Below are 13,236 nucleotides of genomic sequence, written 5' to 3' on the forward strand. Positions count from 1 at the left end.
GTTATAGTTAAAAGTATGCATTTAACTTATACTAAATACATAAAACTAGTGTCTTAATATTTTTAATCAAACAACATTTACAAAAAACACAAATTGCTAAAAATGTTCGTAAAACATAATTCAACTCTTATTTTATTTTTTTGTGCTTTTCTTATTTTCACATTTTTTTCCACCAACTTCTATTTTAAATAAATGTTATTCTCATAAGTTATTTTAAACTTATTCAAATATTCTTTTAACAAATTATTTTTAATTAACAAAATAGTTTTTTAATAAGTAACTTTTAACTTAATCGAGATTGAAAGAAGAAAAAAATAACACGATCCAGAAACAGCTACTCTGAAATACATTTAGTACATATCTGGAAAAAAAATACCTGAAATAAATTTTGCAGTTATCATAATGCACACTCATTATACTGATAATGCGAAGCTGAGGTGTGACTAATACTTAAAAGACAATAAAACAAACATAGCATCACCATTTGCAGAGACAAGGTTGGAGACATAATCCAATTATGATCGTTGACTTCATTATATGAGGGGCAAAGAAGAGGCCATCACTAAAATATGTGAAAATGGGTGCTACCAAACAAGTAGTTTGAATATAATCAAATCAAAATGGAAGTTTCAAACCAGACAACTAACAACACGCCTTTCAATAATTACTATATTTTTTTTTTTATTGTCAGATCAACAGTATTTTTAAGTGTATTTTTCACAGGACAACCTATGGTTTAGGAATTGCATGACCGCCAACAGTTCAAGGAATGATTATATTCATAAATTTCCTCTTTGCAAATGCCAACCACCATTTATTTGGAGTGCCATTAGGTCTGTATGCAACGCTTAATAACCTCCCACTTGTTTCTTCCCTTATCTGCTTCAAATAATTTCTGAACAATTCTGCATTGTTGAGATCACAAAGCTTAAAATACAGGAATATGAATATAAATAAATACATACACTCGTGTGTGGTCCGTAAAAAGGTTGAGTAAATTGCAACTGCATCAGGTAGTGTAAACACAATTTATAAAAGTTAAATCTAGGCTAGTATGAGCAATTTTAAATTCTCAAATATGTGAACAGTGTTCTAACCATCAATCATGTAAGGAAATGGCAATTGTACTGAGAAACATAGATTACATTCATATTAAATGAGCTTCAACACACTGTTCGGACAATGACAGATCATCAGTTCTTTGAAAAAAATATGTAAAAGTAAAAGTCGCTTGACTTGACTCTTCAAAAAGGATCAATAATACAAGGAAATAATAAACCTACATGTATTGGTATAAATACAAGCTGAAATTTCCTCATAGGTGCAGAAAGTAATAGAACTGAAGTTCCCATTCCAACTACTTTTTTACACGTCAAGGAAGTACATATTACAGTCTATTTTATAAAAGTATTCTTATACTTCCTATTTCTTTTAGTTGGAATCTGAGCGGCAGCGAACCTGAACAACACTACAAAATTTGGATTACAACAGCCATATAAAGTTACTTAATAGCTGATAGCAACAGGCCCATCAATACAGGCATTATTGTTGATAAGGCTGGTACTCAAGGAACCGAAGGGGAGCCCAAGAATGAAAGGCCCAAGAGAGGACACAAGACTCAAAGCTACCTACTATGTCAATAAGTAGAATTTCCTCAAAAATATTTGTTGAGTTGTATTTTCTGTTTTAAGATTCCTTGCAGTATTGTTGTATGTAATATTTCTGTTTCCACAAATCACAGGTAACCAATCATTTGGTGAAATGAGGGCCTTATATAACTGATGAATGAAATGAAAAGGGGCACAAAAGAATATTTTCACCTTCCCACTCTTTATTTCTTAACAGGCCCTTGATTCTCGAAATCAAGGCAACTAACCAAATATCAATAGCTAGTGAAGTTGGTTGTTTAAAATGAACCTATCTGAATGACAGTATTCCAGACTTGAGTAATCTCTTCAGATCACTGAGGACATTTGGTATCACTCCAATCCATGTTGTATTGTGGCAATTAACTTAGATATACCTATCTTGCTTCATGGTTAGAGCTACATCCCTACTTTCAGAAAACTTACAAAGAATGAAGGAAGATACTCGAATAGTTCATCATTGCCAAATACCAGACTTTCCTTGTTGGGTGTGTACTAAAAATTCACAAAGATTAAGCTTTGATACAGTTTCTTGTCTTTAAAACAATGCCACCCCACATTGAGGTACAGAAAGACTCATTTGGCCATGCGGGTTTAAAGTGAACTTAGCCAGCAAATGTGAAAATGGTGTCAAATCTTGGGTAAGCAATAAACTGAAAAGTACAATGATTAAGGAACAACTCAAATACTGATAGAACCCTGAAGGTTTACGTTAGGAAAAAACATGGAAGTTAGTAAGAAGTGGTTAGGGTAGTTACGAGGAGTTTTAATCAGCAGTTAGGCAGTTTTTGATAGGATATAATAAGATAGGTTTTAATGGGTAATAGAGACAGGACAGAGAAAACAGTTTTAGGAATTAATTGTTGTTGGGTAGTTAGAAGTAGGTTGCCTTTATAAGAAGGCAAGGGGGGTCTGGTAGAGGGCAGTTTTGGATTTGTGAATTGTTAGATTGGAACATTGTCCAATGGAGGAAGGCTCCCTTGGGGGTGATTCTTTTTGTATTCTGATTCACTCATACATCAATAATACATTCTATTCAGTTCTGTTTTGCGTGTTCTTGAGAGAAGGAGAGATTTGATTGGCTTCTTGACTAAAGAAGCCTAACAAGTTTGGTCCGACCTGCCGGATATCCTTAGGAGAGGAGTGCTAGATCAAGAAGTGATCAAGAAAGGGTGAAAGCATGGAAGGAAGAGACAATACCTTGGAAAGGAGGGCCAACGAACAAAAAATGGGGATGGCAGAATGGAGAAGAGATATCCAAGAAATAAAAGAAATGTTGCAGGAAATCAGGATTCACATAAAGGGCTCAGAAAGAAGTGAGAAAGCTATCATGAAAGGAAAGAAAGATGGTTCAGAGGAAGAGCTGGACGAAGACGGGCAAAGGGCAGCAGAAGTGGAGGAAACACGTAGAATTGCCTACTTTTGAGGGGATTGATCCAGAGGGATGGATATCCAGAGCAGAGAAAGTTTTTGAGATCCAAAACGTGGCAACAAGGGAAAAATTAAGATTGGCCTACACTAGCATGGGGGAGGCGCGATCTATTGGCTCAGGGTCTGGAAAAATAAAACCAAGAACCCTTCTTGGAAAGAGTTGACAGAGGTGTTAATAAGGAGGTTCAAAGAAAGAGATAGAGGTTATGCTTTTGAGAAGTTAGCCCAAACTGCAAAAGTCACAGAAGCTACTGCTAAGAAAGTTGATAGTGTTGTTGTCCAAGGAGTGGCAAAAGTTGATGTTTCTGGGAAGGAAAGAGAAAGAGATATCAGTGCAGAAGACAAAAACTGAGGGAGACATTGTTGGTGTTGCTGCCCAGGAAGTGTCAAAAGTTGTTGTTTCTAGGGGAGATAGTGGGGGAGGTTGTGATGTGTATGTCACAACAGTGAAGAAGGGAGAAGACAGAGGAAAGAAAGCAGAATATGGCGGGGGAGAAGACAGAGGAAAGAAAGCAGAATATGGTGGGAACAGGGTGACTATTATTGTTGGAAATAAAGTAGAAGTAGCTGTTTTGAGTGGGGAAAAGATATGGTTGTCACAAACATATAAAACACCAAAAGACCAATGGCAGGGATATTTCTTTACAGGGCTGTAATTTAACATTCAGAGGAAACAGCTCAACATGATGATGATGAAGAAATTGGATGGTCATATCAACAAGTTCTTTTCTTTTTAGCTTCTAGGATGAACAAATCTGGGCAAGGAGAGTGCTTAGCCAGTGCTGCTGCTATAAAAATACAAAAAAGGTTTTGGGGTTGGAAGAAGAGAAAAGAATTCTTGATCATTCATCAGAAAATAGTTAAAATCCAGGCCCATGTAAGTGGTCACCAGGTCAGAAGGTAGTATAGAACAATCATATGGTCCGTGGCAATCCTAGAAAAGAAGCAACTCTTAAAGGAGTCAACAATTCTTTCATATAGACCACCACCCAAGCCTCCAGACCTGAATTGGAGGGCATCAGCCAGTGGGTTCCCTTCCTATGAAGATGAGCCATGGGAACAAGCATTACTGTACCAACCTTGAGAACAAGGTTGTTTTGCAGCAGGGTGTAATGATAGGATATAATAGTGTTGAGATTGTTGATAGGAGGAGCACAGGTTTAGTGAACCCACAATCTCAGTAATATCTAAGTTTTTGATGATGACAACGCATAATTAATAACACATGTATACTGTGTGTTACATGTTCTGTGTTTACATGTTATATGCTTATAATCAATGTGCTGAATTTGTTTGAGCATATATGAGAACATGATTGTGTTGTTATTGTGTTATTCATTGCATTTCACTGTGTCATATATGTGATTTTATATGTGAATGCATGACACATGTTTTTGAAAAAGGAAAACCACATGCACGAATGTTGAACTTTAATTGTATGGCAAAACAATAGTTTTAAGTCGATTTCATTATGGGGTGAGTCGATTAAAACTCGTGTCTTTGCGCAAACTATTTTCAACGTGTGCTGTGAGATTTTTCAATGAGAAAGTTTTTCAAAAGTATGATTAACACTGGTACATAGTCGATTACATGCGTGTTGCATTCGACTAAGTCTGTTGTTGGTTTGAAATTCTGTTAATGCTTGATATAACTGCCTAACAGTCATATTTTTAATTTTGTTGACCAATCATTAAATGAGATTCGACTGCATTAATTTTGAATTCAATTAGTTGCTGTGATTGCTGTTAACTGCTATAACTGAATTGTTATATTCGACTGCAGTAATAGCTTAGTCGATTAAAATGCATCTGTGATGAGTTTTTCTATAAATTGGCGGTAATTTGAATTTTGTAAGAACTTTTGTGAATCTAACAGTTTGTGATATCTTTTGCAGAAAGTGCTATCTTACAGAAAGAGAGAAAGAGCTCCAAGAATCAAGAAGTGACTGTGGTGATCATCTCCTTGTGATATCTTGAAGAGAAAGTTTACTGCGTTTCCAAAGGTTGATCAATTCTGCACTTTTGGGTGTAACTGCGAGATCAGAGTCTACAATCTTTTGAAGATTGGATTGAGGTTCCCTGTTGTGACTACAAGAAGAATAGTGTGCGGCGTTCTTGACTTTGAGAGTGTCTCAAAGGGTTTAGATAGCAAGAGATAGGATTCTTGCTGCTTGTTTAGTTGTTATACAACCTATATTTTGATTAGAGGGTTAGAGAGGTGTTTTAAATTTTTGACGTGAGGTTTTCTATAGAAACCTTGTTGTAAAAACCTTGATCGTTATAGTACTTTTGCTTCCCGTGGTTGAAAGGACACTGGATGTAGGCAGGTTGGTTGAACCAGTATAAAATCGCAGTGTTTGAATCTTCTGATCACTATTCTTTTACGTTTAATCAACTTTATTCTGCATTCATTCAATTAAGTTTCCGCTGCATTAAAAAGTCTTTTACCTTGCGTTTCAAGAAAGTTTTAAAGGCATCACCTTTTGTGAAAAGTTTTTTAAAAGACTTTGTTTTTACAATTCACCAATTCACCTCCTCTCATGGTGTGAGAAATTGAGGCATTTTATTTTAACAAATAAGATAGGTGTTAATGGGTAATAGGGGCAGGATAGAGAAAACAGTTTTAGGAATTAATTGTTATTGGGTAGTTAGAAGTTGGTTGCCTTTATAAGAAGGCAAGGGGGGTCTGGTAGAGGGCAGTTTTGGATTTATGAATTGTTAGACTGGAACATTGTCCAGTGGATGGAGGAAGGCTCCCTTGGGGGTGATTCTTTGTATTCTGATTCACTCATACATCAATAATACATTCTATTCAGTTCTATTTTGTGTGTTCTTGAGAGAAAGAGAGATTTGATTGGCTTCTTGACTAAAGAAGCTTAACAATTTTATCTTTTAAGGAGGGGGGTGTATCCAGGGGGAGGTTGTTGAGTGTTTCGTTACAGAACAGGATCTGTCCTGTGTAGAAGGGAATGTCTTCCCTTGGAAGTTGTTGATTTTTTCTGTATTTTCAATTCAATAAAACACTGCCTTACTTTGAGGAGTCATATCTGTGTCTGTTTTGCTTAATCTGATATAGAATTTAGGTTTCTTGTTACTATGAAACATAACAATTGGTCTCACCTGCCGAATCAAAGAAACAGTGAGATATGGAGAGTCAAATGCGTGCAATGGAGAAATTGGTGACTGAAAATGCTCGAGCAATTGAAAAGTCGAGGGAGGATGACATGATGGAGGATCTTCTGCGCATAATGAAAAGTATGGAAAGAGGTTCTAAAGGAAGTAGAGGGTCTGTGTATGGAGACAATGGGAAAAAGGAAGATATTAAAGAAGAATGGGAGGAAGAAAGGAAGGAGAACCAGCGGGAATGGATAAAAAGAGTAGAACTTCCCAAGTTCGAAGGAGAAGATCCACTGGGGTGGATATCAAGGCAAAAAAATTCTTCGAAGTTCAAGAGGTAACATCTAGAGAGAAAATCATATTGGTTTTCATAAGTATGGAAGGGGAGTCAGTCACTGGTTTTGGTTTTGGAAGAAGAAAACCAAGAATCCCACTTGGGAGGAATTGACGGAAGCACTTATTAGGAGATTTGGGGGAATGGGAAGATGTTCAGTGTGTGAAAAATAGGCACAAAGAAGACGGTGCATGAGGATGAGGCATCGACCACCAGAGATGAGTTGCGTTTCTCGAGACGCACCTAACCTTGATTTCACCGGAGAAAAAGTGACAGCAGACAGCAATGGCGGTGGCAGACAGCAACGGAAATGACAGAAAGTGAAAACCCAAAGGTCTTGCTCCGGATACTAACTTAAAGAATTTAGAAAAGCTAAAACTATTTTATTTCACTTAATCTTCTGATACAACATACTAATGTATTTATAGGAGACAGTAGCTCAGCTCAGAATACCAAAAGTCAGGAACCTCCTAAAAAACCTAATAGAAAGTTCCCCTACATAAATATTAATAATAATAAAGAACATTACATTTCAACACTTCTCAATAAAAGCTTTCCACTTTTGAATCCTTAACTATTACCTAGGAGAATACGTAATCAATTAAATGTTATGATTAAGCTAAGCTTATGCGTCTACTTATAAGAACATGAAGGTGAACGAATAGTAATCACAGGATTCACCTGCTTCATCGTGTGATTGAGGAAGGGGGAAAAGGCCCGGAAATGGAAAGCCAGACTCTCCAGGGACAGGAACCTTTTCAAGACCCAAGTTGATGATTGCCTTGGTTCCTTCAGCCAAGGTTCTACAACCTTCAAGCCTCTTAAGAGCGACATTGATGTAAAAGGTCAAGTATATGAGAAGCTTATCAGCAGGGCTCTTGATGTCAAAGTTTCTGAAGAACACGTTGGCTCGAAAGAAGGTAATGGCTTCATCCACAATATCAGTTGTATCTGTACCACACATCACAGTCAAAGCATATCCCACATTCAGAAACAACAAAAAGCAGAACTGAACAAAAAACAATAGAAAAACCTTGATCTGAAATAGGAGCAGGTCCCTTGATGTGGCTCTTGAGAGGAAGAAGAGGACACCCACAAGCTCTACTCTCTACATCTTCGTTCACAAAACTAGAGTGATAAACCTTTCCATACATAACAACAATGGCAACAATCATTTTAAATTGGGAATCAAAAATTGTCAACGCCCGAAATTATGAATTTTGAATAAGCAGGAATTGAATTGAATCCCTCGTACCATGACTATTGGGGCCACAATAAGAACAAGAAGATTCCAATTGCAACCTAAGCGTCTCTGAAAATGAAAGGAAAAGAAAACAATTCAAGCATGTAAATATGTAATTGTTTGGAATGAGACTGAGAAATTGATAAATGTGTACCAAAACAACAAAAAGTAGAAGTAAATTGAATAATTGAGATGCCAAATTTGTTAGGTGATGTGAAATCAGGATTGTGGAAAAAGTAACTATGAATGGGAATGGGATCTGACAATAACGATAGTGGTTAGTTTATTCATGATTACAATGTCAACAACATTCAAGAAACAAGTAAACAGAACAGGCCCTTCTTCCTGCACTCCCTTTTTTTCTTCCTCCATCCCTAAAATAATATATTCCAATTTTACCCTTATAAATTTTTAGTAAAGTATAAGAAGTTAATTTCAGGTCCAAAACCCTTTCTTCACCTTCGATCTCAGGCTTCCTTCAATCGTTGTTTACTCCCAGTAGTTCACCATTCAAGCTTTTTAAAGGTTTGACCCATCTCACAACACCTTCTTTACCAATTGAATGAGGTATATAGCTTTGGTTTTCGCTTTCCTGTTATATGAGATGTCTCTGGCGGGGGTTAGGTGTAGGGTGATTTAGGATGATGTCATTGCTCACTTCAAAGAATGCGGATGTAACTTGACCTTTCTTAATACCACGTGGTTGGGCATGTTGGAAATGATACAAGCTGTTGATAATCCAAACAATAATCTTTCAGCCCACATTTGTTTGAAAATGATAAAAGCTATTGATATTCCAAAATCTTTCAGCTTTCATTCTAAGCATAAAAACTGTTTAATCTTGATTTTTCAGGAATCAATATGTCAGGTCCTATTCCCACAGAAACTTTCAGTCACATGGACTTGCTTGAAATCCTAAACCTCTCAAGAAATCACTTAAAGGTGACATCCCTGAAATATTGGCAGAACTTTCTTATGTTCCCTTGACCTTTCTTTAGAGTAACTAGAGATATTCCTGATGGCTTTACCAACCTTTCCTTCAGTCAACTATCCAAAAAGAGTTTATATGTATCAACACAACATATACCACAAGAACATTAAAATGCTGCAAGTTAACCCCCTAATAAAATTAGAGAAAAAAAAAGGTAACTTGCTATCGTTCCTATGGCAACATTGTTTTCACTGTAGTAAAAGATCATCACAATGCAGAGGCATGTTAGTCTTCGGCATCAAATGCTCTTGTATTCTTTTGATGTTCCATTCATACGGCTGGTTGCTTCAGGTTTACATTTTGAGAATCCTAGAGAGTCCTTAGAGCTATCAGAATCCTCTTTGAGAATCTTTCAGATTTCTACATTAACTTATTCAGAGCTTGTGGCTTTGAGAATAAAAAAAAGGGTGTGGGGCGGGATGAACACACCACCCCTCCAACAAAAAGAAAATGCCATACCTCTCTCTACATTCTTTTTTCATTCCTTCGTTCCTGCACACACTAAAGTGTCAGCACCCTCATTCAATCACTACCTTACCACTCGTTTTCTTTTACATTAAGGAGACTGTCCACATCTGGGTCATCGCCAGTGATGATATTGTCATCAACATATATAGCAAGATAGATGCACATGCCAAATGGAGAATAACGTGGAAAACATCAAATGATTAGCTTCACAATGAGTCATACTAAACTCAAGCAAAACCAAGCTCAAATGGCTAAACCAAGTATGAGAAGATTGCTGCAAGTCATAGAATGAATAGTGAAGCCTATAGACAAAATCTGAGTCACTGGAGACTATAAAATCAAGTGGTTGATCCATGTACACTTCTTGCAACTCACCGAGGCCTTAGTCCAACTGTGAAGAGACCAATGGTGAATGACAACCATGCCAAGAGAAACAGTAAACATTGGTGATTTTGGCTGCAGTAGAAAAGGTGTTACCATAATCTTGGAAACAAAATTAAGTATAACCCTTAGTTGCCAAATGAGCTTTGCAATGATCAATTGTACCATTAGGTTTGATCTTTATTGATAGACCCAATGACACCTAATAGATGTTTTGTCAGGAGACATAAAAACAAGCTCCCATGTGTTTCTCACATTCAAAGTAATTAGCATTGCCTGTTGCCAGATGTGGTCAACTATGGCTTCACTTGCAGACTTGGAAATAGATACGAAGTCCAAAGAAGATAGGAAAGAAAAATAGGAAGGGATAAACGGTCACAATTTAGAGCATATGCATATAAAGGATTAGGATTACAAGCAAATTGAATACCTTTGTGAATTGCAATTGGATGTTCAGGCCTAAGCAACATTGGTTAAAGAGCAGTATGAGCAAGAGATGATGTTGGAGGGTCACTAGAGCCACTTCCAATGGTGTCCATGTCCATTGGTGGTTTTTGAAAAATGGAGGTGAAGAAGGAGCTACTACAAGTGTTGGGACGATAAGTGAACCCTCCAAAGGGACATCTTCAACAGTTGAAGAAATTAAAGGAGTAGTCTCAAAGAATGTAACAACAAAAAAGACAATATATCATCGTAGTTGAGGAGAAAAACATTGATAACCCTTTTGGAGACGAGAGCAATTCAGATAAATGTATTTTATAGATTTATCAAAGGGTTTATTTTTACATGGAGTGAGATCATGGACAAAACATGTGCTCCCAAAGATGCAAAAAGGGATAATGAAATTTTGAGAACTGAAGAAAGTATATGGTTAATAAGATGACATGCAGTAAGAAGAGCAATCACCAGATGTGTACATGAACATTAAAGTGAAGAAGAATATGGGTAGTTTCCATCAAGTGGTGTGTGTCGGCACATGATATTTGATGAAGAATCCCTTGCAAGTTTACGAAAGATTGAAATTCGAGAAACAAATATTCTCTTACATAATCTGTTAGTATAATTTTAATTTTGCAGTCTAACTGGATTTCAGTTTCAGAAAGATTCTTCATCAGAAATTTGGTGAAGAATCCCTTGCAAGTTTACGAAAGATTGAAATTCGAGAAACAAATATTCTCTTACATAATCTGTTAGTATAATTTTAATTTTGCAGTCTAACTGGATTTCAGTTTCAGAAAGATTCTTCATCAGAAAAACCCAAGTGCAACAAGAGAATTCGTCTATAAAAGTGACAGATAAAAATATCCTAACGTGAAATAAACGTGACTAGGAACCCAAATATCATAGTGAACTAAAAGTAAATGGTGGCACAACATGCTTATTCACATTAGTACCACAATTAGTACAAGAATGCTTACCCAATTGATATGACTCGCTAATAAAACTTAATAGAAAAACTAGGAACAAGTAAACATATTGGTTCATCACCAGTGTTGTCTTATTTGTATTATTATCATCTATCAATCATGAATAACTAATTAATCAATTATGTAATCCAAGCTAATTATAGGTATACACAAAGTGTTAATTGATATTTACCATGTGGGACCATGATTACCTCATGCTTAATAAACGAAAAGAGCATAGAAAACCTAGGTTGAGAGAAAAAGACATCACCTTGGCTACATAGCTAAGCAAGTTAAAAAGCAGACAATAGAGGAAAGATTTGAAATTTTAAGTTAATGTCATTAGGTAAGGGATCCTATATAAGAGCTTGAACTTAACTTCCAAAGGTTACATAAGCAAAGTCTTGAACTGGTCAAATCAAACTCAAACCTGTACAAGTACTATTTTCATAAAACTAGAAACCTATATAGTAGATATGATAAAAATATAATGTCATAGTGATGTTCATAATGCATAGCCTAAAGATAGCCCTTCACATGATAACAGGGATATATATGTACCACATATATGTCAACCATACATGTTTAGTTTGAGCTTTACATCAAACAATTTGGTAAAGACTCTGAGAAATAAGAAGAGTGATAAGGTTTGAAATCTTGGGTAGCATGTGTTTGAACCACATACTCATACGTCTGTGAAAGAGAGAAAGAATAAGTAAGAATTGAAAGAGGTCATGTTTCCTATGCTAGGGTTGTAAGAGGCACATACATACCCACAAAATTAAAAGTGCATTACATAGACAGGTAGATGCCACTGTACCTGTAACTTGGCGAGTTCTTGGCAATATACTGTTGGTAATATGTCAGGCCGAGTGCTCAATGCCTTCCCAAGCTGGAATCATAAAAGGATTAAGACAAACATAAGAACTGCACGGGTGATATAGTAGTTAACAATACGTGCCGAATATTAATTATTACTCCATTCAATATATCTAGTCATAATGACAATGTGGAAAAGAAGGAAACAAAAAGAAAAGCTGCTTATAGTGCTTTATCAACGAAAATATGATACTTAAATAAAAAATATACATTAATAATTATTTTTTTAGTCAAAGGTATGCAATTAATCGGCTCAAATTCATGAATTTGGGGATTAAATTAAGCAATGATATCCTTATTATTATATATATACAAGTCAGTTTCTTTCATCCAAAGTGATATACTTATTTTTCCTCAAGTTTATACATAGCTCGGCTATTACTGTTTCTTTGTCTGTCTTTTGTGGAATTGCATCTCAAGACCACAATTTGCCAAAAATTTCAAAGGTGATTGTATGGAACAATTGGCACCTCAGAGATTGATCGTACATACTTAAGTAGAGCATCAGCAGGAGCAGGATGAGGTATACATCTGATTTGATCCTCTTGTCAAATTAATGCTTTTCAAAATTGGTCTTCCTCTCTATCTCTTCCTATTATATCAGGTTTATCGAATTCCTCGGTTGGACACTAGAAGAAAAAACAAAAAAGCGATACTGGATTTGTTTGTTCCTAGGTCAAGATTCATGCAGAACGCACCTGGTTAACGATTCCGTGGTTCTCCTTCTGTCCGTTTTGGGTGTTGGTGTTGCTTCTCCTATCCCACAAACCGATCTGTGGATATGTACTGCATCACTTTCTCACCCACAATCACCTTTGAGTTGTCCTTGCCATGTCACTGCCCTCCCTATTCGTATCTCGTGTTCGTTCCTTTCATACACAGGACAGGACTACATATTACTGGTTTGGGTAATTAGGTTTTTAGTGGTGTTTTTAATCCTCTTGCTATTTTAGAGATGGGTCTGTTATAATGAAAATAGTTAACTGCTTTTTTTTTATTGAAAGGAAAAAAAAAAAAAGATGTATTATTTTGTCATAAAATCTTTACTGAAAAATTACGATACAGACCCATATTTGACAATTATGTCAGACTTATACCAATCGATTCATTACGAATGCAGAAAATAAAATATTAAAGTTTTAGGTGTTTTAGAATAACAAAACCAAGCATTATAAAATTTAAAAATAAGTTGATTAAATATATAAAAGTTTTTAAATTCATCTAATTATTATAAATACATTCTTTTCAAACATTATTCTTTTAAACTTTTTACTATTTTTTTAAATAATTTTAACTTTCCGATCATTTATTTGACGATTAGAAGGTCTCTAGATGATTATT

At 35.8% G+C, this 13,236-nt stretch overlaps 1 protein-coding gene across 2 annotated transcripts; it reads right to left on the reverse strand.

The window, feature by feature from the left end:
- Positions 1–422: 422 nt before the first annotated feature.
- LOC106769271 (actin-related protein 2/3 complex subunit 3) lies at positions 423–12,827 on the reverse strand. Of its 2 annotated transcripts, none has more exons than XM_014654815.2 (6): positions 12,594–12,827; positions 11,837–11,908; positions 7,783–7,839; positions 7,561–7,669; positions 7,209–7,478; positions 423–905 (listed from the first exon to the last, which is right to left on the reverse strand). In XM_014654815.2, the coding sequence occupies exons 3-6, from the start codon at positions 7,783–7,785 to the stop codon at positions 763–765; spliced, it is 525 nt and encodes a 174-aa protein (XP_014510301.1). In that variant the 5' UTR covers positions 7,786–7,839; positions 11,837–11,908; positions 12,594–12,827; the 3' UTR covers positions 423–762. The 2 variants fall into 2 exon arrangements, with proteins under 2 accessions (XP_014510301.1, XP_022638788.1); XM_022783067.1 differs by lacking the exons at positions 11,837–11,908; positions 12,594–12,827 and adding exons at positions 10,041–10,234; positions 10,517–10,544.
- Between the last annotated feature and the right edge of the window lie 409 nt (positions 12,828–13,236).

The sequence above is a fragment of the Vigna radiata genome, chromosome 7 (genome assembly GCF_000741045.1).
Source record: "Vigna radiata var. radiata cultivar VC1973A chromosome 7, Vradiata_ver6, whole genome shotgun sequence".
NCBI classification, from domain to species: domain Eukaryota; kingdom Viridiplantae; phylum Streptophyta; class Magnoliopsida; order Fabales; family Fabaceae; genus Vigna; species Vigna radiata.

Bases quoted from the DNA above. Each gene is read 5' to 3' on its own strand.
- LOC106769271 (XM_022783067.1), bottom strand. The intron at 7,840-10,040 runs GTATTCAATTTG...TTTCATTTTCAG, and splicing joins TCCAATTGCAATTCACAAAG to AGACGCTTAGGTTGCAATTG. The intron at 7,479-7,560 runs GTTTTTCTATTG...TGTGTGGTACAG, and splicing joins TGCTCCTATTTCAGATCAAG to ATACAACTGATATTGTGGAT.